This window comes from Echeneis naucrates, chromosome 12 (assembly GCF_900963305.1).
Source record: "Echeneis naucrates chromosome 12, fEcheNa1.1, whole genome shotgun sequence".
NCBI classification, from domain to species: Eukaryota; Metazoa; Chordata; class Actinopteri; order Carangiformes; family Echeneidae; genus Echeneis; species Echeneis naucrates.
In genome coordinates this window covers 19,819,288-19,844,263 of record NC_042522.1, presented here as the reverse complement: position 1 = coordinate 19,844,263, position 24,976 = coordinate 19,819,288, and the positions used below count along the sequence as shown (strand labels likewise).

The 24,976-nt window shown below is 44.4% G+C and overlaps 1 protein-coding gene across 1 annotated transcript; it reads right to left on the bottom strand.

Annotated features, from left to right (window-relative positions):
• Positions 1–16,441: 16,441 nt before the first annotated feature.
• Positions 16,442–18,022, bottom strand: LOC115052249 (alpha-2A adrenergic receptor). The gene has a single exon (XM_029516273.1). The coding sequence runs from the start codon at positions 18,020–18,022 to the stop codon at positions 16,442–16,444; it is 1,581 nt and encodes a 526-aa protein (XP_029372133.1).
• Positions 18,023–24,976: the final 6,954 nt, after the last annotated feature.

The following is a 24,976-nucleotide window of genomic DNA, read 5'->3' as shown; positions in this document are numbered from 1 at the left end:
GGGGGCGTGGTCAGCAGACAGTGATGTCACGGCGGTCAGGGAACGCACTAACTCAGACATATAAAGTGGAGCCAACCTGTGAAGCTCTTCACAGGTAATTAAGAGAATTTTAAAACCAATCCTGCACTTGGTGGGTGAGAAATGTCGCCTGGCCAACACCGCCGTGTCGTTTATTACTGAACAGCAGCAGCTTGACGGGGAGGAGACAAAAACACGAACGCGTCCCATCAGCGCTCCTTCATACGATCAGCCATAACTTTACGACCACTGAAGAAAATCTGGACCTACAGAAAGTAGTCCAGGAAAGGAAGTCCACTGAAGGTCAGGGGTCAGGGGTCAGGGGTCGTGTGACCTGATCCAACAGAAGGGATACTGTAGCTCAGACTGCTGAAGAAGCTCATGTTTGTTGTTTTTAGGGTTGATGAAATCCTGTCCAGCATCTGTGGCCTAAGCAGTACCAACCAGCCCAGATCCAGAATGAAGGACAACCGACTTCCATAGAGCTCAGTGGACCAGCAGGCTGCGGGCACTTAGAAGACAGGAGCCAAGGCTGACGACGTTCTCCAAACAAAACAATGACGGAGCTGCAGCTCATTTTTCATCCTCTTTTAAACACCTTCAGCCCAACTTAGGAGGAGACAGAAGGAGCTGAGTGATTTCCCCCCCCCACACAAAATCCAAAGTCCTGGACAGCTGCAGCTCTGTTTGTTCTGCCTGATGACTGAAAACATCGCCGTCCTGCCTCATGACCAGAAACATTCTTCTGCACCAACATCCTGCTACACCTTAAAGGACATTCCACCTTAAACCGGGAGGAGCTACAAAACTACAAACTCAGGCAGGAATAATGTAAATCGATGTGAAAAGTGTCACTAATGTCTGTTTAAGGACAGATTCTGCTGCCAAAAGTGCAGAGGAGGACAGATGAGGTCAATCTGAGTCATTCTGTGTTTATAATCTGAGGAAATATTTAACAATGTGGATTATCGTCCTAATAACAGCGTCCGTTTCCCAGAAATGACATTTTTATGCAACTACGACAGCAAATGTGGTTTTTAGGATTTTAACAAAGCAGCCTGGTTGAGTTCAGATGACTCAGGTGTTGGTGAACTTCAAACCTCCATGAACCGCCTGCTGAATCATCTCTTATAAACTGAGAGTGACGTTTCGATCAAATCCCATTAACTTCAGGAGCTGCTCAGCTCGTTCACGTTCACCTGGATCGATGTGAACCAGAGGGACGTCACCTGTTGTTCAGTGTGCTATCACTGTTTTCTCCGTTTCATCATCATAAATCATTTTCCTTTTGCTCCGGGGAAAGAGGCAGAGGGAGTGACCCCCAGCTCAGAGCCATCATCTCTCCCTGTGTCCTGCTGTTCTGTGGAAGAACTCCAGCAGTGCGTGCAGCATGAAATCAGATGAAGTTATTTGCTGCCGTAGCTTTCTAACACCCAAACCACAAAAAGGCGTGTTAAAAAAATACTTTCTTCAGTTTCTTCCCTCTAAGGGACAGTTAAGTGTCTTCGTCTTGAGTCTCATCTTGAATTTTAAACTGACGTTCAGCCAAACACTGAATTACATCTTTAAGGTGAAATGATGACCTCCTTCAGTTCCTCAGTCACGACCAGGTGTATGAAGGCAGAGACACAAACGACAAACGATGTGACTTTGATTCCCAGCAGACGTGAGAGTCACTGAAGAGTCTCCTCGTGGATCCTCGTGTCTCTCAATTTGAGGACACAATTTGCGCTGAAGGGTCTTAAAAAGTCACGTATCTCCTGCAGTCGTCATTGTGTTTGCACCGTTGTCGCACAAACAGTGTGACTGTGTTTAACAGGCAGCTGTGATAAGAACATCGTCCCAAACAAAGGGACAGACATGATGGCTGAAGCCTCAGCACTGGTTAAAGGATATGTCTGTGGCTGTGTGGGCGTCAGTGAGCTGCAGAACCTTCATTAATGTTAATGGGAGTTCATTAAGTTTGGCTGCATCGTGTCAGCAGCAGTTTTCTGCAGCTCTCCTCCAGCTCCACTTTTCTTATTGTCCTCTTGTCAAACTGCATCTTACTGCCGCTCCTTATGAGACGAGGTTAATGAAAGCAGCAGATAATGGAACCAGCCAGCACAATGATGATTTAAGCAGATTTAATAAATATTAATCAGCAGAAAAAATCCCTGAAAAAGTTTTGAGGCACACTGAAAAGTTGGATTACCAACCTAAATGACTGAGGTGGCTGAAATGTGCTGTTTTCTTCAAACTGTATGTGCAGTTATTAGGGACACGAAAGGAGCAGGAACAAGTGAAGAGAATATAAATGAGCTAAATGAGAATATGGACATGCAGTATTCAGAGGGATCAGTGGTGGAGCCCTCAGCTGCGTTGGGACTGAATGTGTGATCTGTGTTTTGTATTCCGCACCAGCTGAAGAGCTAATGTGTGGGCCTCCTTCAGCTTAAACCAGCAGATACAGTGAGCTGCCACAGTGGCTCCTGACGGGCCCCTGACGGGCCCCTGAACCTCATCCAAGCTGTGGGGGGGGCTCAGATCCATTTATCCTGAGCACGACAGTTGTCTGGACACCAGCAGCGCTCTTTTTATTCGTTTCTTCTTCTTCAAGTTTCATTTTTTTAATCAGAATGTTTCACCACTTTTAAGTTGGTCACAATATTCTGCTGAATCATCCAAACCTGGTCCGTATTTAACACACATGTATCTGTAAATGAATGAATCTGTCATTTATTTTCTCTGGTCGTGTCTTCCTGACGCCTGACAAACGTCTACCTGAGTGGGGGGGGCGGTCGGCTCTGCTCTGCTGTGCGTGTTGATGTAAAATGACTTTTTGCCTCCATCTCTCAGGGTGATGTGTCGCGTCCCTGTGGCTACAGAACAGTCATGAATAAATGGAGCGGCTGTGATAAATATGTTCCAGGAGGGTGACGCCGCATTTCCCCACAAAATCTGTAACAAGCAGGCAGCCCCCCCCCACTCTGATCCAGCTGTTCAGTCTGAGCTTCCACCAGAAAACTGTGATGATGAGCAGCAGTGTCACTTTACTTTTCATTTCTATGACTCATTAATGAAGCTTCTCTTCTGCAGAACTTAACCAACGTGAACTAATTCATTCATCAACAGATCTTCCTTTTCTTCCTGACTGGAGGAGACGACAGGTCCCTGATCCTCCTTCAGAGACTCTGGGCCCCCGTCCATGTCTGACTCCTCCGTCGCCTTTAACATTTTCTTAGGCAGAGTTTGATGAAAGTTAAAGCTCGTCCCAGCTCTTCCTCCTCTTCCTTCCTCTCTCCCTCCATCTTCCTCACCTCCTCACCCATCAGTGCCGATCTAATGACAACTGACTGAGAGTGAAATGTGCTCCTCCTCCTCCATCCCACAGCTCTGTCCATCAGGCTGCTATTGATCTGACACATCTTTTCTTTCCTGGCCGTAGCCTCGGGCCGAGCTGCAGCGCCTCCAGACTGACCGCTCTCTGTCTAACCCGAGTTTCTTCATTAAAAAGAGTTCATTCACTGGGGAAGTTAACACTCCAGCAGCTTCCCCAAAAGAAGAGTCACGTCTCAGAAAACACTTCTAATGGTCTTCGGCCCAAAATCCCAGAAAACATTGGAGATGAAACTTAGTTATTTAAACAAGGCAGCCAGAGAATCCTGTTCGTAATGAAGAAACATCCCGTTGATGAGTCTGTGCGCATAAATATCCTCCTACCTGGTCTATTTTTCAAAACTGAGAACACAAACTCATCAGGCAAACGTTTACTGAGCTGATAAATCAGGGAGAAGGAGGGACATTTTCCCATAGACTTCAATACAAAATGACTCTGACTGACAGAATACAGGTTTAAGGACGTTCAGCAGGGACTTCGTTTTCCAGACTCACAGACAGTCTATAGCACCAACTTTCTTTTTTGTGTGTGTGTGCATTTTGTTGAAATTGTCAGTTGCTGAATTCACTGTTTGCACTTCCTGCCTTCGGCGTCGTGATGGATCCACAGACAACTGTCGCCGCCTTCCTGGAAACTTCGGCATCAGCAGCTCCTGCAGTCACGGAGCCTCTTTTTTTTCTGGGATTATTAATTTTGTGATGGATATTGGAGGCAATGATCCCCCTCTGTGAGTCTTTGGTTTCCTGCTGAATGATGCTGATGGCGGAGCGGTAAACAATAGTCAGTATTCTGCTCAGATGTCTGGAGACCATGATGGATGTGAACGCAGCACGAAGGATAATCAGCTTCACCTTTTGGACGCAGAAATGAAGCTGTGTTTGTTGCTGCAGCTCCTCAGCTCGCTCTGCTCTTTAGAAATGCCAGCTCGTAGCCTTCAATCAAACGGCGAAGTAATTAAATGGAAACGGTGGAGGCCGTGAGTCTCCCGGCGTTCCCTGTGCACTGTGAGCGGAATGCTGCATGTGGGAAAACTCTCAGGCCTGAAAATTGATTCTCACGTTTAGGAGAGATTAGATTAGAGAACTTCAACGGGGGAGTTACATCACATTTATTTTTATTCAATCTTCACTTCTAACAGTAAATAATACTGACATGTTTTTACCTTTTGCATCATTGTGTGTATCCTTTGTTGGTGTTTGCTTTTATCTTTGTCTCTTTGTGTCTTTGTGGTGATTTCACATCATTGTCTGTATCCTGTGCTCCTCTCTGTGTCTCTATGGTCCTTGTGCCATCTCTTTGCAGTGGTTGTGCTCCGGCGGCGGCGGCGGCGCCATCGGCTCCTGGAGCTGACCCGTTAAACAGCCTGATGAGGAACATGGAGGCGTTATATTACTGCTGTGATGAGAGAAGATAATGTTGGACTGCTCCTCAGTGATTCTCCTCGCTGGGTCAGCAGCCTCAGTAATGAATGGATGTTTCTCATCATTTTTCACGTTGCTTTGCTTCGTTATGCATTCGCACGTTTTACACTCTGAGGGGGGGTTCACTGTTCAGACTGATCCAGATCTGAAGTCAGTTTCAGATTGGAGAGATCAGCTGATTCTGTTTAAGGACGAAACAGGACACAAATGCTGAGATGGAGCTCAGAGTGTCAGAGTGTGAGTCTGACAGTACCAACGTTGTGTTACATCACTGACAAACTTCAGGGATGTTCTGGTTTTGGTCGATGTGGCTGATCTCCTGTTCCGGGTCAGGACAGGTGAGTAGATGGTGGGAAGACCAGCAGGTCATCCAGGATGAAGCAACCAGAGAACTTTCTCTCCAGGAATCCATCATCATTCTGAATTTAAGAGACAGAACAGCTTCCTGCTGATGGAGCCAGAGATCAGAACACAAAGTCCTCCACCACAGAGAACCGGTCACACCTCAGAATACTGTCTAACCCTGGACTGGATTCTGGTCTGGACTGGACTGGGCCCTGAACCTGGACTGGACTCTGGATCTGGACTGTATTCTGGACTGGACTGGTCCCTGGACAGGACTCTGGACTGGACTGTATTCTGGACCTGAGCTGGACTCTGGACCTGGACTGGACTCTGGAGCTGGACTGGACCCTGGACCTGGACTGGACCCTGGACGTGGACTTGGACTGGACTCTGGACTGGACTCTGGAGCTGGACTGGACCCTGGACGTGGACCTGGACTGGACTCTGGACCTGGACTGGACCCTGGACGTGGACCTGGACTGGACTCTGGACTGGACTTGACCCTGGACCTGGACCTGTGTTCTATCATGACTTCACTGGTTGATTAATTTCAGATTGAGCTTTTTTCTTGTTTTTATGAATCAGTCAAAGAAAACGAATTAAAGGAGCTCCACTGAATCACAGAACAGTTTTCTTTGAGTTTAATTAGATTTTCTAATAAGCTAGACTTTATAAATGTATATTAGAGATTAAATTAACATTTATACAACAATATTCACTATATTACAATATTACAAGTGTATAGTTGTAAAGCTTGTTAAGCATCTGTAGTCATGTCGCACACACACACACACACACACACACACACACACACAGGCATGAGCAGCACATATAGCCTGAAGGACTGAGCTGAAAATCATGCAACAAACATAAATAAATGATCAGACCAGCTGTGTGTTTTAGCACACACGAGGTGGATACAAACGCGCACTAATTATTAACACATTAACACAATAACACGTGAGTGTGTGCAAACACACACCGCTTTCATTTTAATGACCAGATGAAAAGCTTCTTATTTACATACAAAGTATGTGATAGTTCTTCAGCAGAGGCTCCTTTTGCCTGCTGGAAATTGACTGAAATATTACGTAATGTAAAATCAAGGATAATAATAATATAATAATAAAAAAAAAACAGGCAAATGGAAGCGGTGAGAGCAGTTTCTGGTTAGAAGCACTCAGACTTCAGAGACTGAAGAAACTTCCAGCGTGGATCGTCTCCTTCGACCTGCGATTTCTGCCTTTCTGTTCCAGAAAAGGTCCAAAGAGCAGCTGGCAATTACGAGAGTGTGGGAGACAGAGAGTCGGGCTTACAGGAAGCGTGGTGAGCACCGTGTGTGAGGAGCTAAATCACCAGGCTCATCTCTTGATATTTCAAATGAATTACAAATGAAACGTCCATCAGCTCCACAGAGAGCTGCAGATGGAGCCGCTCTTTAAAACTGGATGTTCCCTTCATTCCCAAACTGAAATCTTCTCCACAACCAGAAAGAAACAGTCCTGATTGGGTGGGACAGTCTGTCAGTCACACAGTAGCCCCGCCCACTAACCCCTCCCCTAAATGGAGCACCATCTAAAAAATGAACATGGTGTATTGAAGACTGTAAACTAGAGACTGAGGAGGAGGAGGACATTTTCCCATAGACTTCAGTACAGTCTGACAGGGTAAGAACAGCGTTCTGCCTCCTGAAGCTCGACCACCTTTGAATGGAGGCAGTCAAAGTGACAGACAGCAGCACAAAGGCCCTCCACCGTCAGGTCCCATGGGGGGGGCAGTGCTCTTAATGATGGCCGTCCTCCTGGTGAGTGAATCATTTGTCTGCTGGAGACAAAAGGACTTTGAATACGTCTGTCAGGACGAACGGCGGTCTGGAGAGATCTCTGAGTTTAACACACATTAAACAATCTTCATTTAAATTTCAAATTGAAGCAGCACAAAAGCCAAAACTCCGCTGCTGAACTTTCCTGGGATGATAAAGTGGGGCCGTGTTGTTGCGTGGAAGCTGTGAAGTGGACGACCCCGCACCTTCCACCCACGATGCCTCCTCACAGCTCCGTCACTACGGATCCACACAACGCGCTTTAATGAATAACATGAGTCAACAACAGATCACACACACACAGATGCAATCCTGCAGCCTGTGTGGCGATGCGTTAAAGGAGCTGTCTGACATTTCAGTCAGTTATTTGGTCCTGTTGTCCAGACTGAGACTTGGATTTATTCTTGTTTTTGTGCGTCTGTAATTTAACGCTTGTTGCTTGTTGCCACCATTTTGGGTTCAGTTTCACTCTATAACAACTGTTGTCGTCCACATCTCGGAAAATGACCGCTGGTTAGCACGCTAACATCAGTTGAAGCTAAAACACGGCCATTGACGCCCTGAACGGCTGAATTTATATAAAAGTATATTAAAACATAAATTATTTGTGTTTTTGCCTTCAAGGAGATGCTAAACTGAGTGGAGATTGTTATTCTGACTGTAGCACATAAAACAGAATGAATTTGGGTGTACGATGCGGCTTTAACGGTCGATAGCAATGAAAAAGTAATAAAACAGACGGAGTTAGTTTTATAGATGCCACAAATCATTTTCAGTGTCCTGACTACGTAACGCCAACCATTACAACTATTTTATAATCTAGTTTCAGAGCGCAAACTTTTCATTTAGAACTTGAATTGAATCAATCATGACGGTGACAGGAAGCAAAACAGTTACGTATCCAATATGTACAAACTGGCGTTCGGAGAATACACACGCACTCTCAGCTGTTTCCATAATGCAAACGGTTTGTCACAAATTTGTGCGTTAAGGGGTTAAGGGTAAGAGTTGTGTTATTGTAGTGCAGTCAGTCATTGTTTCATCATGATGACATTTTACACCTTTTCTGTAAACATCTTTACAGGACAAATGTTTTCCATTAATCGCTCAGCCTGCTTCACACTGAAGCCTCCATCTACCTTTTCAGCCTCCGATTTTCGGTCTAATTTTCACGGTTCACTCCCCCATGTTTCACCTCTCTTTTCCCCTCGCCGCCTCTTCCTCCGACCGGTTCGCCTCCCCCTCTCCGTCTAATGGATCCAGGCTGAAGCTAATGTTTTTTTATTTTGTGACTTATTACTATTTTTCCATAAGCTTCAAAAAAAGATCCACACACACACACACGCAAAAATGTGAATAATTTATCGAAATCAGGTTGAGAGAAGTCTCCTGTGTGAGTCTGTTTCCATATCTGCGTGTGTTTCATCTTCATCTGTGGCTTTGAACAGAAAATAATTGTGTTTGTTAGAGGTGGGATCTGGCATTTTCAGCTGCTTTCTCTTTCATGATAGATCTCACTTCACTGTGGTTAATAATTCTGCCAACCGCTTTCATTTCCGCCTGATGTTTGCTGACCTTAATGGATGACTTTTATGTGCTCTGTACAGTAATCTGGAATTAATGGCCATCATCATTTAATGTTTGTCAAGCTTGCTTTTAGTTTGTCTCTGTTGGGTTAGTGGTGAGAGTCTTGTGTCTGAGTGTGTGTATTTAAAGGTGTGTACTGTTTGTATTTGTTGGTCTGCTGTTGTGTTTCCATTCAGACTGAGGTGGATTCCAAATACATCCTGTTCATGTAAAGACTTTCTATCCAGCACTAAATATAAACTTTATATTGAAATTAGAACTGTTTCTGCACCACAGGGGCACAGTGGTTGCCACACAGCAAGAAGGTTCTGGGTTTGAGCCCGGAGCCTGCTTCCAGTCCTCACACTGGCTGTGACTCTGCATTGGAGGTTAACTTCGATGAACTGCTTCAAAGATAAATAATGAATTAATGGATGTTTATTTAACACCTCCAACAGCCGTCTCCAGAGCTGGAGAGCAAATCTTTTGTTTTGCTTCTATTTCTGTCTCTTCTTTGACTGGAAGTAGCCGTTATCACTTTCTGATGCCGAGTCACAGAAGAAATAAAAGCCCCAGGATGTCCCGACAATGTCAAAAAAAGTAAACAATGTACAATGTACAAAGTAAACACATATTAATGCTAATATGTCTCTGCAACAACATCACAATTTCTAAATAACTCCTTTAGGTTTGTAGAAAAGTAAAAAGATGAATCCTCCTGGGTCAGAGGTCAGAGTTACCCTAAAAACTCAACGCAGGAGGGCGGACCTTTTAATCTGCAGGTTTTGGTTCCTTAACAAGCCAAGTGAATTTTTATTTCTGAAACATACATTTTTTTACGAAGGCAGGTTTAAACATCATTAAAATATTATCTTACAGAGACGCAGCAAAGTCCACCGAGAGCACACAATAAACTTCCTTTAAACGGAGACTGTGCCGAAGGAATCAGCTCCAGCTTTCACTGAAAAACGCAAATAGATTCACTCCATGTTTGACTGAAATGCTAATATTTGGCTACAACTACCAAATTGTGAATTATTCATGTTGCTCCACAAACGTGTGATTTGTTATGAAAATCTGACAAAAACTCAGCTTCGTTTTTTCCTCCAGTTAAAGAGATTTTTTAATTATTATTATTCAAAGACTTTCATCTACATTCAAAATGTCTCCTGTATCAGTTTGATGAATACGGACCGGACGTGTTTTCAGAGCCAGAGACCAAACAATAATAAAGACTGGAGGTTCAGAAGGTCTGAAGGTTAAAGGAAATCAGGGAGCGCTGCCCGGAGTCACACTGCGTTTGGCCCAGAAAGCTCTTCACTGACACATCATGAGCTCTGGAAATGCTGAAAGCAGCAATCAGGCTACTATTTCCTTCAGGAGTGTGACGATGGTTGAGCTGAAGGCAGGCAGTTACACAGCATGACCCGGAGGAGGAGGAGGAGGAGGATGGAAGGCAGCATCAGAAGAAGACATCAGCGCCGAGGAGAAGTACCCTGAGATGTGATCGGCTTCTGCTCAGAGTGGATAATAAAATCTCTAGAGAGGAGCTGAGGGAGGATTGGATTTTAAAAGATTGATGCCACATGTGAAACTGATGAGGAGGCGAAGAGGAGAGGCTGAAAAACAGGCGTTCTGATGAATGCTGACACGTTCCACTTCCTGTTTTCTGTTTCCCAAAGAGCTTCAAAACACACTTTCCTCAAGTGTAATGAAACAGGTATTGATAACCAGGAAATACACTGCACCCATACATCAGCTTCACTGTGTACGGACTGCAGCTGATACTCTGAGCTTTAGCCTGGTACAACGGTTCGAACTCAGAGAGAGCAGATGGAGGTCTACGCCTTCCTCACCTGCTGCGTGGCTTCAGACAGATGGCTGAACAAAGCCGAGCGAACACAAACGACAACCAGTCAAGTCAGAAAACTGCCAAACGTCCAGATAGGTCTCCGGAGAAATGTGACTCTGTGACCCCGAAGACTGCAGCGTCAGCAGAAAGCCTCTCACAAAGATTGCTTGACTCACCAGCAGCATAAATGCATGACTAATAACTGTGACCCTGAGCTCTCTGATGGAAATATCCAGGCTGAACCACGTCCTGAAATCAATTATGTCCCACTTGCGTTGGTGAACGGCCCTCCAGTTTGTCCTGCAGGTTCACACTCCAACACACACTTCAGCCACTCGGGTTTGTTAGAACCTCCTAAAAATACTCTGCTGTGTCGTCCTGCTGGTGTTTATCTGAGATTTATCACCCGAACGTGTGATCTTTGGAGCTGATGAATGTTGCTGTAGATCATCTGAAGCTCTGGTCTTCAGGGAGACATCAGCACAGGTCAGAGAACACTGAAGGAAATAAATCATCTTCATCCTTTATGCTTTATGTTCTCTTTTTTGTTTTTGCATCCATTGAATTAAACGTTTCTTAAATATAATGTTCGTGTTGTGTCTAATAGAAAATAGTTGTTATGATGAACATGTTGCACAATGTGATGTGTGCGTTTGCGTTATTGTGTGGTTTCAGTCTTTTAGCTCCATGTTTGGTCTCCACCAGCTCTAAACTGGTGTCAAGGACACAACAAAATGAAGCTCGTGTGAAACTCTGAAGATCAGTATAAAAATGTGTGTGTGTTCGCCCACTCTCATCCGATTAGTTTGTGCAGAGATGGGGTCTGACATTTAACCATGTCACAGCAGACCCCCGAGCACAACGCCTACTTTCCAATCAGATAACATCCTTATTTGTGTGAACCAACCAGAATTGGATTATTTTACACACACACACACACACACACACACTTTCCTGCCTCTCACATGGAGAAGAAGAGTAATCTGAAGTAAATACACAAATAACACATAAAATATATTATTACTGTTGTTGGTCTTTGTGTAACCTGTTTGTTGGTCACCTGCACACGTTGTGTATTGAAAGTTGTGATGCAAGACTGTGTGTACAAAACAACGAGTTCACACTGTGGACTACAAAGAAAATATGATGTGATGGTGATTTGTGATGAAGGGACGGCCCACCGAGGCTCCACTATCAGTTTTCACGCTCTTCTCCGACGTTCTTCTGGATATTATTCATGACACAGCAGCTCTGTGACGGTAAATCACACTTGCCCAGCAGTCACCTGGCACTTACAGCGACAACACATTATCCCGTCCTCCTCCCGCTGATATTCCTCAGTCTTCCTGAGCAGCGTGAGCCGTCGCCTGAGGCGGAGAGAAAACGCCACGGGCATCGGAGACGCATGGAGGGAAAACAAAAGACAGAGGAGGCTTCAATGTGTGAAGTGGAAAATCCTCTGGCTGAAGAAAGGAAACAGGGAAAATGTCCCTCCTCCTCCTCAGTGAACATTTTCCTGAGTTTATGGTCTCAGTCTGAAATACAACATGATGTTCATTTTTTAATTGATGCTCCATTTAGAGGAGGGGTTAGGGGGCGTGGCTACAGTGTGACTGACAGACTGGACCGCCCAGTCAGAGTGGGCGATGGTTGCCATCATGGAAGGTCTTGACCGTCCCTCAGATCTGGACTTGAGGACTTTACACAGGCAGAATAAGAAGCAGAGCATGTGTGTGTCTTTGTGTGTTTAAAAAACACACAACCCAGCTGGAGCTGGAGGTTTTACATCAGGGGCTATTTAAAATCTCTTCCATTATGCAGTTTTAAATAACGCCCATACAAGCATTACAATCTTCATGACCGAGCAGCATTAATATATAATCTGTCTGAATTATTAACTGCACTTTGCCTCCCAAGTACAGTGTGTGTCACTAACATGCACACACACACACACTGAAGGCAAGAGTGTGTTTAAAGCTATGATGTTAAAGTAAACGGCTGCATTAAGTGAAGACACAAGCCTGGAAACAAGATGAGGAAAAAACACAAACACACAACCTGCACAGGGCCGTGCACAGACGTTTCAGGGGCCAGGGGGTCAGCAAAAATGGGAACCTCTTTCACAATTAATTAATACACTCACTTACAAATTTAACAACTTCAGTGCCCGGGCACGGCAGCAGAGTTTCAGAAGGAAAGAGGAGAGGAAGTTCTTCCTGAAGACGCAGAATAAGAAGATCTGATGATCCAGAACTTCTCTGCAGCATCACCAGAGAACAACGTTCTGACACATTTTGGGTCCATCAGAACAACAGCAGCTCTTTTCTCTCACAAATCTCAGTTATTATTTAATATCCACTGGCTTCATGTATATTTATTGCTACCAACATTAGTACCAATAGTCTCAACATGAGCAGACTTCTCTCTACTCGGACCGAAGATGTCAATCACAAACGTAGTTTAGTTTTTAAAGCAGCTGCTCTCAGCAGGAAATTGAATGTTTCTGTTGTGCGTCTGCAGATAAACCAGAATTGATCTTGTTGTCAATAAATCCCATTAAAAAGACCAAAACTGACAGCGAAAGTCTCCGACCAACCAGGAGGCATCTGTGTGTGTCTCCTCCCTCCGTTTAACTGAGTCAGACACAAGCTGCTGATTTGTGTGTGATGGTGACAGTTAATAAATACAACATAAAACCTGGATTTTAGCGCGTTTACAGGTATTTGTGTGATGTCTTGTTAACCTGGTAGCAGCCAGCTTTAAATGTCACAGAGCTGTTTCCTGCCGCAGTGATTTATGAACAGTGAGAGAAACAAACAGCGTCACGCAGCGCAGCCTTAATACGGCCTCATAAAAAAGACATTAAAAATCAAACATACCATAACACCCAGCCGTGAATCTGTCGTCGTCAAGATGCAGGGATGAAAATGACATTTCTCCAGCACAGTTTGAGATCTTTTGACACTTCAGTGGACTTTATGTTCCAGGTCAAAAACATTTAAAACCTTTAAAGGGTTAAAGGCTCACCTTTCCTTAACTTTACAGGTAGATGTCAAAAGGTTTTCTCTCCCTGTGGTTAAAAAAAGGCAGATGTGTTCTGTGTCAGAGTCTAAATTCTGTAAACCCTTCACAACTGCAGGTTTTTGAAAATGTCTCCTCAGAGACGACGTCCATCAGGAGATAATAAGAGCTTTCTTTGTTACACTAAATTATACTGCAGAAACTGTGGCAAACAACACATCCCACACGTTTTTTTGTTGATTATCACCTATAATTATAGAGGTTTATTTCATTAGTTTGTGAATTTCAGCTGACTTCTGGGCGCTGACACTTTCCTTAAAGGGAAACTGGACTTGCTATCATGTGAATGTTTTATATTTTTATATTCGGGGCAAAAGTCAGCGAAACAGACAGATAATTCCCCAAAAAACAGCGTGACAGAATGCAGTGAGGCTAAATTGCCAGATTTAATTATTCTTTGCTCTGTAAGTGCTCACAGTCAATCCCACCCACTCTGCTCTGAAACAAGTGAGCACAATCAGCGCTTGTACAGTCTCACCACGTCCTTTATTCACACCCAAGCAGTTTCAAAATAAAAGCATAGCACTGGGACACAACAACAGAACACAAGATCGGAGATAGGAGGAGATACAAGGCGTCAGTTAGTGCTGCTTTGCTTAAAGTCCAACTGAAACCACAAAGATCATCTTTTTTATATGTAGTGTTGAAATAAAAGTGGGTCTGAGACCATTAAGGCAGAACAACTGTTCATTTCTGAGGAATCACTAACTGTCAGCATTTTGACCTTTGACCTGTGACAGATTGGAGATACACTGGAGGTCAGAGAGTTTTGGCCACTCAGCTGGTGGTGAATGATACTTGATGAGAGTGTTGACCAATGAGGCATTAAGCCGTTGAAGCTCCGCCCTCAGGGCAGATCAGACTTTAGCTACAGATGCGATTGCTAGCTGGTTAGCTGGTTGCTAACTTTATTGATGTTACTTTCCACATCTGGAGACATCTGGTTGTGTTTGATGCTAAAATTTTTACATTCTGGATTGTAAACAACTTTTAATGCTAAAGCTAGCTCTTTGCAAAACAACTCAGAAATTACATTTCCACTTAACAGTAAATATCTTTCATAAGTTTACATATTTTCTATTTGGTTTTTATTATTATTATTTTTTGTGCATTTGGAAAGTTGCAAATACGAAATAACACATTTTGTTTCTCAAACAAAATATCAGAACAAGACAAAGAATATTCTGAGCTGGGTAACAGGTGCTAAAGTGACAGCCTGAATTAGCTTCTTTTGTCGTAGCAGCTTAACGTTCATATTAGAGTTTGTGCATTTGCTAACAGGTTGAGTTATTTTCATTAAGTTGACTCAACATCATCAGAATTTATTTACATCTCTGCCCAGAGGATCCTGATGATGTTTTTGTTAGCATGCTCACTGCTAAAATGACATAGAAAATGATTAGCATTGTCGCTAATGTGAGCATGCTAGCGTGGAGTAGATCTGTGTAGGAAGACATGCGTTTAAATTTCAGTTGGACTTTAAAAGGACAAGCAGTAATATTGTTTAATGTGCAGATTATTTCTGTACAGCTGATTCCAACATCACAGCTCTAACATGTACAACAATCGGATGCTTCCAAAGGATAAAGAGAGCAGTTTCAAAAAACATGCAAACACATTTGGTCACACACGTCCGGTCTTTACGCACACACACCAAATCAAATAAATCCAGAGAGAGGAGGAGGAGGAGCGTGTTCATCAGGGATTCAGCTCGTCGTCAGGGTCAGTGCCGAGTTCACTTCCAGTCTGTATTGCTTATGTCCATCACATGGAGCGAAAAATGAAACCTCGAAGAGCGAATGGATCTTTTTTATTCTGCTGTAACGTTATCAGCTTCAGTTTTAACAGCACAGATCTGAGTCCAGACTCACTGCTCATTCTTCTCAGTCTTTTCCTCAAATGTTTCAACCAGAAATGTGAATGAGGCTCCTGCCCAGGGGCCCGTGGGCCCACGTTTGCATTTTCTAGGAATCATTGATTTAAGATCAATAAACTCATCCACTGGATAAACAGCAATAGGCCTGACTGGTGAAAAAGTGTTAAATGGAAAGGATTGTAAATTTCATTTCGAGAAGACCAGGACAATATTGCATGAGCTGCAAAACATGCTGACTTTCTTGCATCATTCTTTGTGTAGAGAAGAAAAACAACATAAAAGGGAGCGAGCAGCTCATCTAGTGATGCCTCCGAGTATCACATCCACATGAAGAGTTTCCTTTGTCGGTGCAACCTCGGCTCATTTCAGCCTCCTTGCTCTACTTTTTCCCAGTTAAGCCTCCGGCCGTCACCTTAATGAGCAATTTCCAGACAGAGGTGCAACATCAAAGGTTTGCAGCGGCCGGGAACACACCGCCAGAATAAAAGCCCGTCTGTCGCAGCTTCAGATGGAAACACAGGAAGGTTTAGCTTCATGAGGCACGGACACGAGAACGCACACATTTCCCCTGATCTTGTGTTTCTTGAGTGCCCGTGTTATCTCTGATAAAGGACACTTAGTGATATTTGCTCTGTTCCAGTAAGACCCTCCGGCAACTCTCCTCTACTCCCAAACACACACACACACACACACACACACACACACACACCACCATAGCTCTGTTTTGTACTTTAAATTACTCAACACAGACTCTGTATTCTCTTGACTTCCGTTTAGAATCTTAATCAAATCATTCATCCTCAGAGTCACTGAATATGCAATTACACTGTATTTTTAAATAACATTAAAGATAATTGATTTGGCCACTTTCTCAAGTCTCCATCTTTGTCAGTTTGGCTCTGACTCAGCGAACAGACAGAAGCAGAAGGAAAAGGAGAAAAGGGATGCAATCGCCTGCTTCATGTGCGAGTTTGTGTGGAGGCTGAAAAAGGTCAATCCTGGTCAGACACATAAAGTACAGAAGGAAAGATAAAGGTCTCTTTGTCTGGCGGCAGGTTAAATAATAATTATACTTTCCTCTCTAGAAGAGAGTGCCCTTGGTGTCTCTGCACAGTATCCTCTTGAAGGCCTTCCTGAAATCCTTGTTGAAGATGGTATAAATGACCGGGTTCAGGCAGGAGTTGCAGTAGCCAATCCAAAAGAAGAACTTAAACAAAGCGTTGGGGATCCTGCAGGTCTCGGGGCACACCGCCATGAGGGAGTAAGAGAAGAAGAAGGGGAACCAGCAGATCACAAAGACGCCCATCACCACGGCCAAGACGAAGGTGAACCGCTTCTCCCTGTTCATCATGGCTTTACGGCGGGAAATGGGCGTCCCCTGAATCGTGGGCGTTCCCTCGCCTGCCAGTTTGGTTCCAGTCGAGGTGGCCACGGTGTTTTTGTACCTGTGTGCCAAGTTTAGCACCTGAACTTTGAATCCTTTGCTTTGGGCCAATCCTAACGTTTGTCTGTCGGGTGTGTTCGGCTGTCCTTTGCCGTCCTCTTCGAGATCGCCTTCTTCGCCAATTTCCAGCTCGGAGCCGGAGCTGGAGGGATTCCTGGGAAACTCTTCCCCATGTCCGGCAGGATGTTTCTGGTCCTGTTTGTTTGGAGCAGCTGAGAGGATTTGGCTGTCGCCTTGGTGGACTGAAGAAGAGGAGATCTGTTCTGGAGCAGCACTCGAACGAGGAGGGCAGTTCTGAGTGTCGTGGCTCGACTTGCTCTCAGCCGCTTTCTGAAGTGATGACGCAGCGGAATCCGAGCCGGACTCTGCCGTCAGGCCTTTTTCTTGCTCCCCAGTGGTTGGACTTCCTTCATTCCCGTTCCGTAGTGACTTCTGTGTTAACTTTGGCTCAGGCTCACGAGCGGCCACGTTGGCGTTTCCTCCTCCCACCACTTTTTGCTTCTGTCCAGGCGGGCAGCGAGTGTGCTGCTTGGCAATCTGATAAATCCGCACATACACCAGGATCATGATCACACACGGGCAAAAGAAGGAGCCAATGGTGGAGTAGAGGATATACCAGCGCTCATTGTTCAGTTCACAAGCCTCTTCACCTCCTTCACTCTTGTCCAAAGTGAGAAGTGGAGGGAATGAGATGACAGCAGAGATCAGCCAGACCACGATAATGGCCGCCTTGATGCTCGAGGGAGTGCGCTTGGCGCCGTAGGACACGGGCTGAGAGATGGACAGGTAGCGGTCCAGAGCGATCGCACACAGGTGCGCAATGGAGGAGGTACAGAAGAGAACGTCCAGCGCCAAGTAGATCTCACACCAGATGGAGCTGAAGGCCCAGTAGCCCTGCAGCTCGTTGGCCAATGAAAAGGGGATAATCAGCGTGGCGACCAAAATGTCCGCCGCCGCCAGGGACACCAGGAAAAGGTTCTGAGGCCCTTTCAGAGATCGTGACGTCAGGACAGCGATGATGACCAGGATGTTCCCGACAATGGTCATGATCATCATGAAGGTGATGGCGATGGCGAAGGCCGCAGTGGCCTGTGGAGTGTAGGGGGCGGTCCTGACAGCGCTCTGGTTGCAGGGGCGGGTGCCTGAGATGAGGCTGATGTTCCTGTTGGGGAGTCCACCGAGCTCCGACAGGCAGGGAGCGTCTGGAGCGGCGGCCATGTTGGTGACGGAGTCAAAGTTTACTGACGGTCTCTTACAGAGTTCGAGGCGTTCAGACGGTCAACCATTGAGAGGCAGGTGTTCTCTGTCAGCTAACAGACCCAGGGGTCAGAGGTCAGCCGAGGTGAAGCCATGTGACCTTTACAGCAAAGGGACAGAGAGACAGACATTTAAAGACAATAATCAAGATGTTGGAATGTTTTTGCTCACTTTTCATTTGAAAACTTGAATCGAACAGTGTGAAAACTTAAAGATGTGAAAATTATAATACTCAACTAACGACGTACTGAATTTGTGACTTCCGACCGCTGAGATTTTTCATATCAGGCAGGAAATGCTGCATATTTAAAGATTTAATCTGAGGATTAAAACTCGACCAAAGAAAAATTCCAATCATGGTTTCAGCACAGACACTGAAGTTATCTGATGGCCATTTGGAGGTTACAAAACTTTAACTACAGGACGTGCATTTACTGTGATACTGTAACTGTTTGGAGGTTTAAGTCAAGTTAAGATGCGACGCAGGACTTGAACTTTACTGGTGATGCAGAACAACTCGTTCTCTCGTTACTTTTCAGATGACTCGTTCTTGGTCATGTCGGGTTTCTCTGCTGATGAAAGATGTTACAATGACTCAGGAAACAGGATAATTGTGAATGATTACATATTGCGAGCAGCAGTTCCCAAGATCACCCTGAAGAGTCATGAACATATTAGGACACAAAAACAAGGTGAACATACTAAATATATGAGTATGAGCTGATTCATCTGGCTCAAACAGAGTAAAGTTTCTGTGTGAAACCTGAATCCTGTCGTAGTTTACAGTTTGTGGTGCAGTTCAGCAGCATGTTTATCAAATTAAAACTGACCTGCTGTTCGATTCAGATGTTTAAATGAGTTCAATCAGGCCGATGACGGCTCATGTACAGAATAAACCCGGAGCATTTTCAAATATCAGTGGAATCACAAAAACAACACAGTCGCACAAAACGGCATGATGCAGCAACACTACACATTTTAGTCTGAGAATTTAAACGACACATTTAGGTGGCAGATTTCAACTATCCGTCTGCTATCCAGGCAGGTTCACAGTCGGGGGCGTGGCCAATCCCAGCTGACACCAGGTGAGGGCGGAGTCAACACAATTCTCACCCCACCCATCGGTCTGTGAGATGCTGGTTCACATCTTAATTTAGTGAAACAGTAGAATCCATCGTTGTAGGAGAAGGTGGATCTGAATTTCTTTGTACTCTCTTATTGGGTGGCCCCGCCCCCTAACCCCTCCCCTGAATGGAGCATCTTTAAAAAAATTATCATCATGTTATGTTGAAGACTGTAAACTAGAGACTGAGGAGGGACGTTTTCCCATAGACTTCAACACGGTCTGACTCAGTCAGGCCAGAGCCAGCAGTTGACCCCGGGCTCAGGGTTCGAACCCACAACCACTGCAGCACCACAACGAAACGTTGAAAGCGTTGCAGACTGAGCCTCATCTCATCAAACCCGAACCCTGCAGCAGCACGATGCACAGAAAACTGTTTCTGTTCCATTCTGATAACGACTGTTTTGAATATTCAAACTGTTTGGACACGAATGAAACTGTGACTGCGGAGTCACAACCTGGAAGCCTTCAGCAGATCTGTTGTGTGATTATTTCTCAGCATTCATCCCAATAAAATGGCATTTATTGGGATGAAGGCAGCAGAGCAGCTGATCCGGACTCTTCAGAATTCAGACCTGATTCTAAGCCAGCCTGTCTGTGAACCGGTCCACTCACCGGCTGATGCAGCTCTTCAGATCCAACAACTTTAAAAGTTGATTTTCGCAGAATTTGGAGCGAAGTGTCCGACAAACGGACACACAAAGTCCGGGTCGTGCGTCCTGGTCCACAGCCTGGCTCCGGGATCCAGCAGGTCCACTTAGATGTGCAGGTGAAGCAGGACTTCTGAAGAACGTTCCGGTGGTGGATCCGGTCCGGACTGCTCTCCGGGATCTGAGGCGGATGTTACCGGATCAACGAGGACGCGCTTCTTTACGCGCAGCCTCCAAACTGAAGCCTCAGCAGGGCGCGCTCAGAGTCACGTTAGAGTGTGTGTCCGTTGTGTAGCGAGAGAGAGATAACAACAACAACAGCGGAGGAAGAACTCAGATGAGAGAGAGAAAAGGAAGAAAGCTGTTCATTGATTGGACACCAGCAGCTGATCGATTCATTCATTCATCTGCTTCTCTTCATCTAATGCGACATTAAATGACTTTGTGTGTTAGATGGACACAAAAAGTTAAAGGTGAAGACAAACCGCTTTGGATTCTGGGAAAACTGTGAATGAATGTGTGTGTAGAAAATACAAGAAGGAGATTTGATTTCAGGAAAAATAAGACTGAATAAAGAACACCAGGTAGAAAAGTTAAAACCAGCTGAGGTCAGGTGATAGCATGAAGGTTGAGGGTTCGATTCCCAGGCCCTGAGCCGTCTGTGTTCTGTCAGGTTTATGTTCAAATGACTGATTTAATTGATTGTAGTTGTTTCCTTCCACAGATTGACAATAATATCACTTTTATATATGTTTATGTTTCATTACCTTCTTATTTCAAATATGATTTACAGCTTTAAATTCTTTTATACATTTTAAATCAAATCCGTGAAATATTAAATGTTTGCCGTTTCCTTCCTGTCTTCATTTGGATGTTCTCACTTCCTGCCTCTTTTTCTCTTTTCTTTCATGTTAATATAAAATCATCATGTAAAATGAGATGTTATTATCTTTGTCCTTTTCCTCAGGAGACTCTCGACTGTCGTCTCTCTGAAGTGTCTTCATGTTTTCTCTCACTTGAAGTTTGTCAGGACGCCTCGAGCAGCAGCGGAGCTTCCATCATAAATTTGGAGCATTTTCTTCCTGACTTAAATTATTAATCAATAAAATAGAACCGGTTGATTTGTTTCCTTTCTCTGGTGAACAGCAGAAATAATAAAGACTGAGTCCATCTCACATCACTAACTGGAGGATTACCATCACTCACACGTGACAGCCTGAACCTGATCAGTATTTATTGACCTTTATGACCTCTGATCCTCACACTGAAGGAAACGCCTTCTTTATTTACCCCTTTTGTTTCATCCACTGCTGTTATTCAAAGACAATTAGAGCTTCTTTATAATTCATCTGCTCTTATTTTTCATTTAAATTCTGTCATGGCTGGATTTCTTTTCTGGTCCATTTTAATAATGAGAGCTGCCTGTATCGTATTAAATGTGTAACATGATGGAAATGTATGTATATGAGGGCTGCAGGGATCAGTCTGTGGGCGGACACACGCAGGACTCACAACCAGATTGATGTTTTTCTGTCACTGCGATAACAAACAAATGTGAGTCTGGCTGCGTGTGAACATGTGACGCTCAAATACTTCAGGCTCTTAATCTGAAAAACTCCCATTCCCACCGACTGGACGTGACTTTGAGTGTTGTGTTGTGGAAGTCTTGCCCACACGCTGATAATGATGAGGTAATTGTTTCCTGTTTTCTGAAATTGATGTGATGATGGCAAACAGAAGTAATACAAGTGAAGCCTGTCGGGGTAAAACTGGTGCTGAATATAAAACAGACAGGAAATTTAAAGACGTAGAGATATTTTAGATCCCAGTGAATCCTGCCGCCTCCACTGTTGGAGGTCATTTGGGACAAAAGAGGCGGGGCTGAGGCCTCATCACTTTCAGGAAACACAAACAGGTGAGTCTGAAGGCTCATCAACTCTAATTGAGTTAAACTGCTACACTGACTGCAGCCTGAGAGAGGGGTTGGAAAACTTTACTGAGATGGTTTATAGTTCTTAAAAACACAAATATGTCAACAGAATCAGTATGGACCGGTACATCCTGTGTGTCTCTAACAACAGTGACGGTGTGACGTGATGAAGATGCAGATTTCCTCCTCTTCCTGTTACTGTATGTGACTGAGGGGATGCCCTCATTCTGTCATCCTGAACGCTCACTAATGGACAGGTCCATTCTCTCAGCTTCACTGTTTGACTGTTGTTTAATACAACATGTCAAGTGTAAATGTCAGAGCAATTTTCCACCAGAAGACCTGCATGACAATAAAGAGAAGCGCAGATAAATATTGGGCCGTTAGAGCAGATGAAAGGAGAGCAGCATCTTGAAGCGTTTTCTTCTCAGTGGGTCACATTTAGGAGGTTAAAGATTGGAGCTGGCTCAGTGCACATAAAGCTCTTCTTCAGTTTCTATCTGGTCTTTGGACATAAGCTGACCCTGAAGTGGGGCGTTAATGCAGAGAAGCTGGACTATCACATTCTGGGTCTGCCTTCAGATTCCGTTATCAAATATCAGCTCAGGTGTGACTAAGCCATCAGACTGTACAACACTGAGCAGCATTTAAACTGCAGAAAGCTCCTCGTCACTCAGAATCACTTCTGGTAGAAAACATTGTTTGCTGTTATTTAAAAGGGCCTCATGTGTTTCTCTGTTTCTCCTCTCCCTGGAGCTTTAAGAACATCAGGCCATTCAGCCCAGGCTGCTTGGTTGTGACGTCACAAAGTCACAGAAGTCCTGACGGCTGGTTTTACGGTTCAGTTCTGAATCCAGACTGGGACCTTTGACACTTTCACCGTGTTAGTACAGAACCTGATTTAGAATCAGAGACCACACGGAGGTGGTCCAGCTTTAGACCGTCTGGACCTTCAGAAAGGTATCTGACCAAAAATATAAATTTGAAGAGGAAATGAGGAAGAAATTCAATCTCTGGTCTGAATCTGCCACCTCGTTAACTTCTGAAGTCCAACATGTGGATTACTCAGTCCGATAACAAAACTGCACTTTTGTACATTGCAAACAAAAACACAAATTGAGTTAAAGCATTTTGTTTTAATATTGAAACTGTTTTGTTTAAAAGATAAAAATCTTAAATGTGTTGTGAAAATCATTTAACAGAAACTTGCATCAGTTTTTAAGATGTTTGAAACTATGACTGTTTCTAAATTCTCCACTTCAGCTTTATATGAAGAAGACAAGTCCATCAGATCTGGTCTGAATATTGTCTTTTATTCATCCAATCACAGCTCAGTTGCGCCCTCCGCTGGCAGGCTCTGGGTCAGACAGGTGAGCTGATGGACTCTGTTCTGCTGACTGCAGCGGGGCTCTGGGCCTGGTTTCCTTTGCTGCCACTGTCGAAGAAAACTGTGTGGATCATCTTGGGAGCATTTGTATCCTCGTTCTTCTTCATGTGTTTGTTCTCCCTCTCCGTCGGGCTCTTTGGACCATCTGGTGAAGAGAGAGGGATGAAACAAGAGAACTCAGGTGAAGAAAAAGACAAATAGCGTTTATGTTTGAAACAAAGAACTGACGACCAAAATGTCACTTTATTCTGTATTTTCAGTGGTGGCTCTAAACTAACAGGCTGAACTAAGATGAACAGAGCGGCCCACCACAGCTGTAGAGACGACGAACTCTCTGAACGTCCGTCTTCGTCAGTTTGACCCTCTGTCCCATGTTGTTTGTGTCCTTGTGTGGGACGATGGTGGGCAGACCGTTTGATGAAAAGAAACCGCTGACACAAAGTTCAGTCACAAAATGTTTCAGAGGAAAAACGTACATCTTGAGTTTGCAGACTTTACCTTCCGTAGTGCATGATCGAAGTAATATCGTACGGAAGACCAAATGTGTTTCCATCTTGTGCTTTGAAGTTTCTCTCCATCCCTGGAACACAGCCATCGTTTTCACGTAGACAAGTAGTACAACAACTCATTCACAATATACACACAGACACACTACCTGGCATTATATTGTGAGGAAGAATGGTGATGTACTGCTCGCGGTCCATTCTCGTGTGCTCGTGGTGGAAGCCCAGACTATGAAGGATCTCATGGGCAATGTTACCCACGATGCACGGGGGCCCAACAAACAAGGGCTGCTCGCCGCCAATGAAGCCCACGTAGGAAGCACAACTAGAGCATCACAGTTGAGCACACTGAGCACAATGTAGACCTTCACCATCTGAATGTTTTCAGACTGATGTCCAGTATCATCAGGGCCGAGGCCTACACACCCTTTGCTTATCTTGAACTGCAGGTAGTCCGTCTCTGTGGTTCGGCTGTGGAAAGACACACAGGTTTTTTCAGCCACCATGGCCAAGGCGGAGCGGATGTCTTCAGTCCGACTGGCTGGAAAACAGGAAGTGACAGATTCCTGTGAGCAGCGATTCAGACCGTTGATCTGGCTTTATATGAAAACCCCAGACTGCTTACCCAACTCAGGACTGACGGCGTAGGCTATCTCCAGTGTCGGCCATGTGCTCTGCACCGCGTTCCTGTCGTGCTGTGGATGAAATAATGTCAATGAGTAACGCTGCACACAAACAGAGGAGCACAACCTGCGTCTCAATAACCTTCCACAGGGTTGAAGGTTAGGTTAGGTTTCATCAGCCCGTGAACTGCCATTTTAAAGACTTTAGTCTATTATTTGTCTGTTGGCCATCTTGTTTTTTTGGAACCAGAAGAATCCAATCTTGTTGATCCAGATTTTTTAGATTAATCCACATCAGAGACCAAAAGACACTGTTTCTGTCATTCTGAATTTGGACTTGAATTACTCCCAAACTTCAAACAAATACAGCTTCGCCTTAAAAAAGATGAATGGTTGAGTTTCACTCACTGGCAGAATCACATCACCTTCCAACATTGCATATTTCTTGGTCATCAGTTCTGTCAAAGAGAAGAACATTCATCTAGTTTTCATTTCCTTCTGAGGTCACTTCAGGAATATTTCCTTTGTGTCACACAATTAATGACTTCATGCTTCAATAAAGTCAGTTTTGTCAATTAAACCCCTGAAATATTAAGAAGGTCAAAGCCTGGACTGGTTTTAAGCTCGGCACATCTCTCTGGTGCAGAGATCCGTGGACTGTCAGTGATAGTCTGAAGATGTGAAAACAAAAGATGCTTC

Excerpts from the sequence above, each read along its gene's own strand:
- LOC115052249 (XM_029516273.1), bottom strand. The coding sequence starts at position 18,022 with ATGGCCGCCGCTCCAGACGCTCCCTGCCTGTCGGAGCTCGGTGGACTC.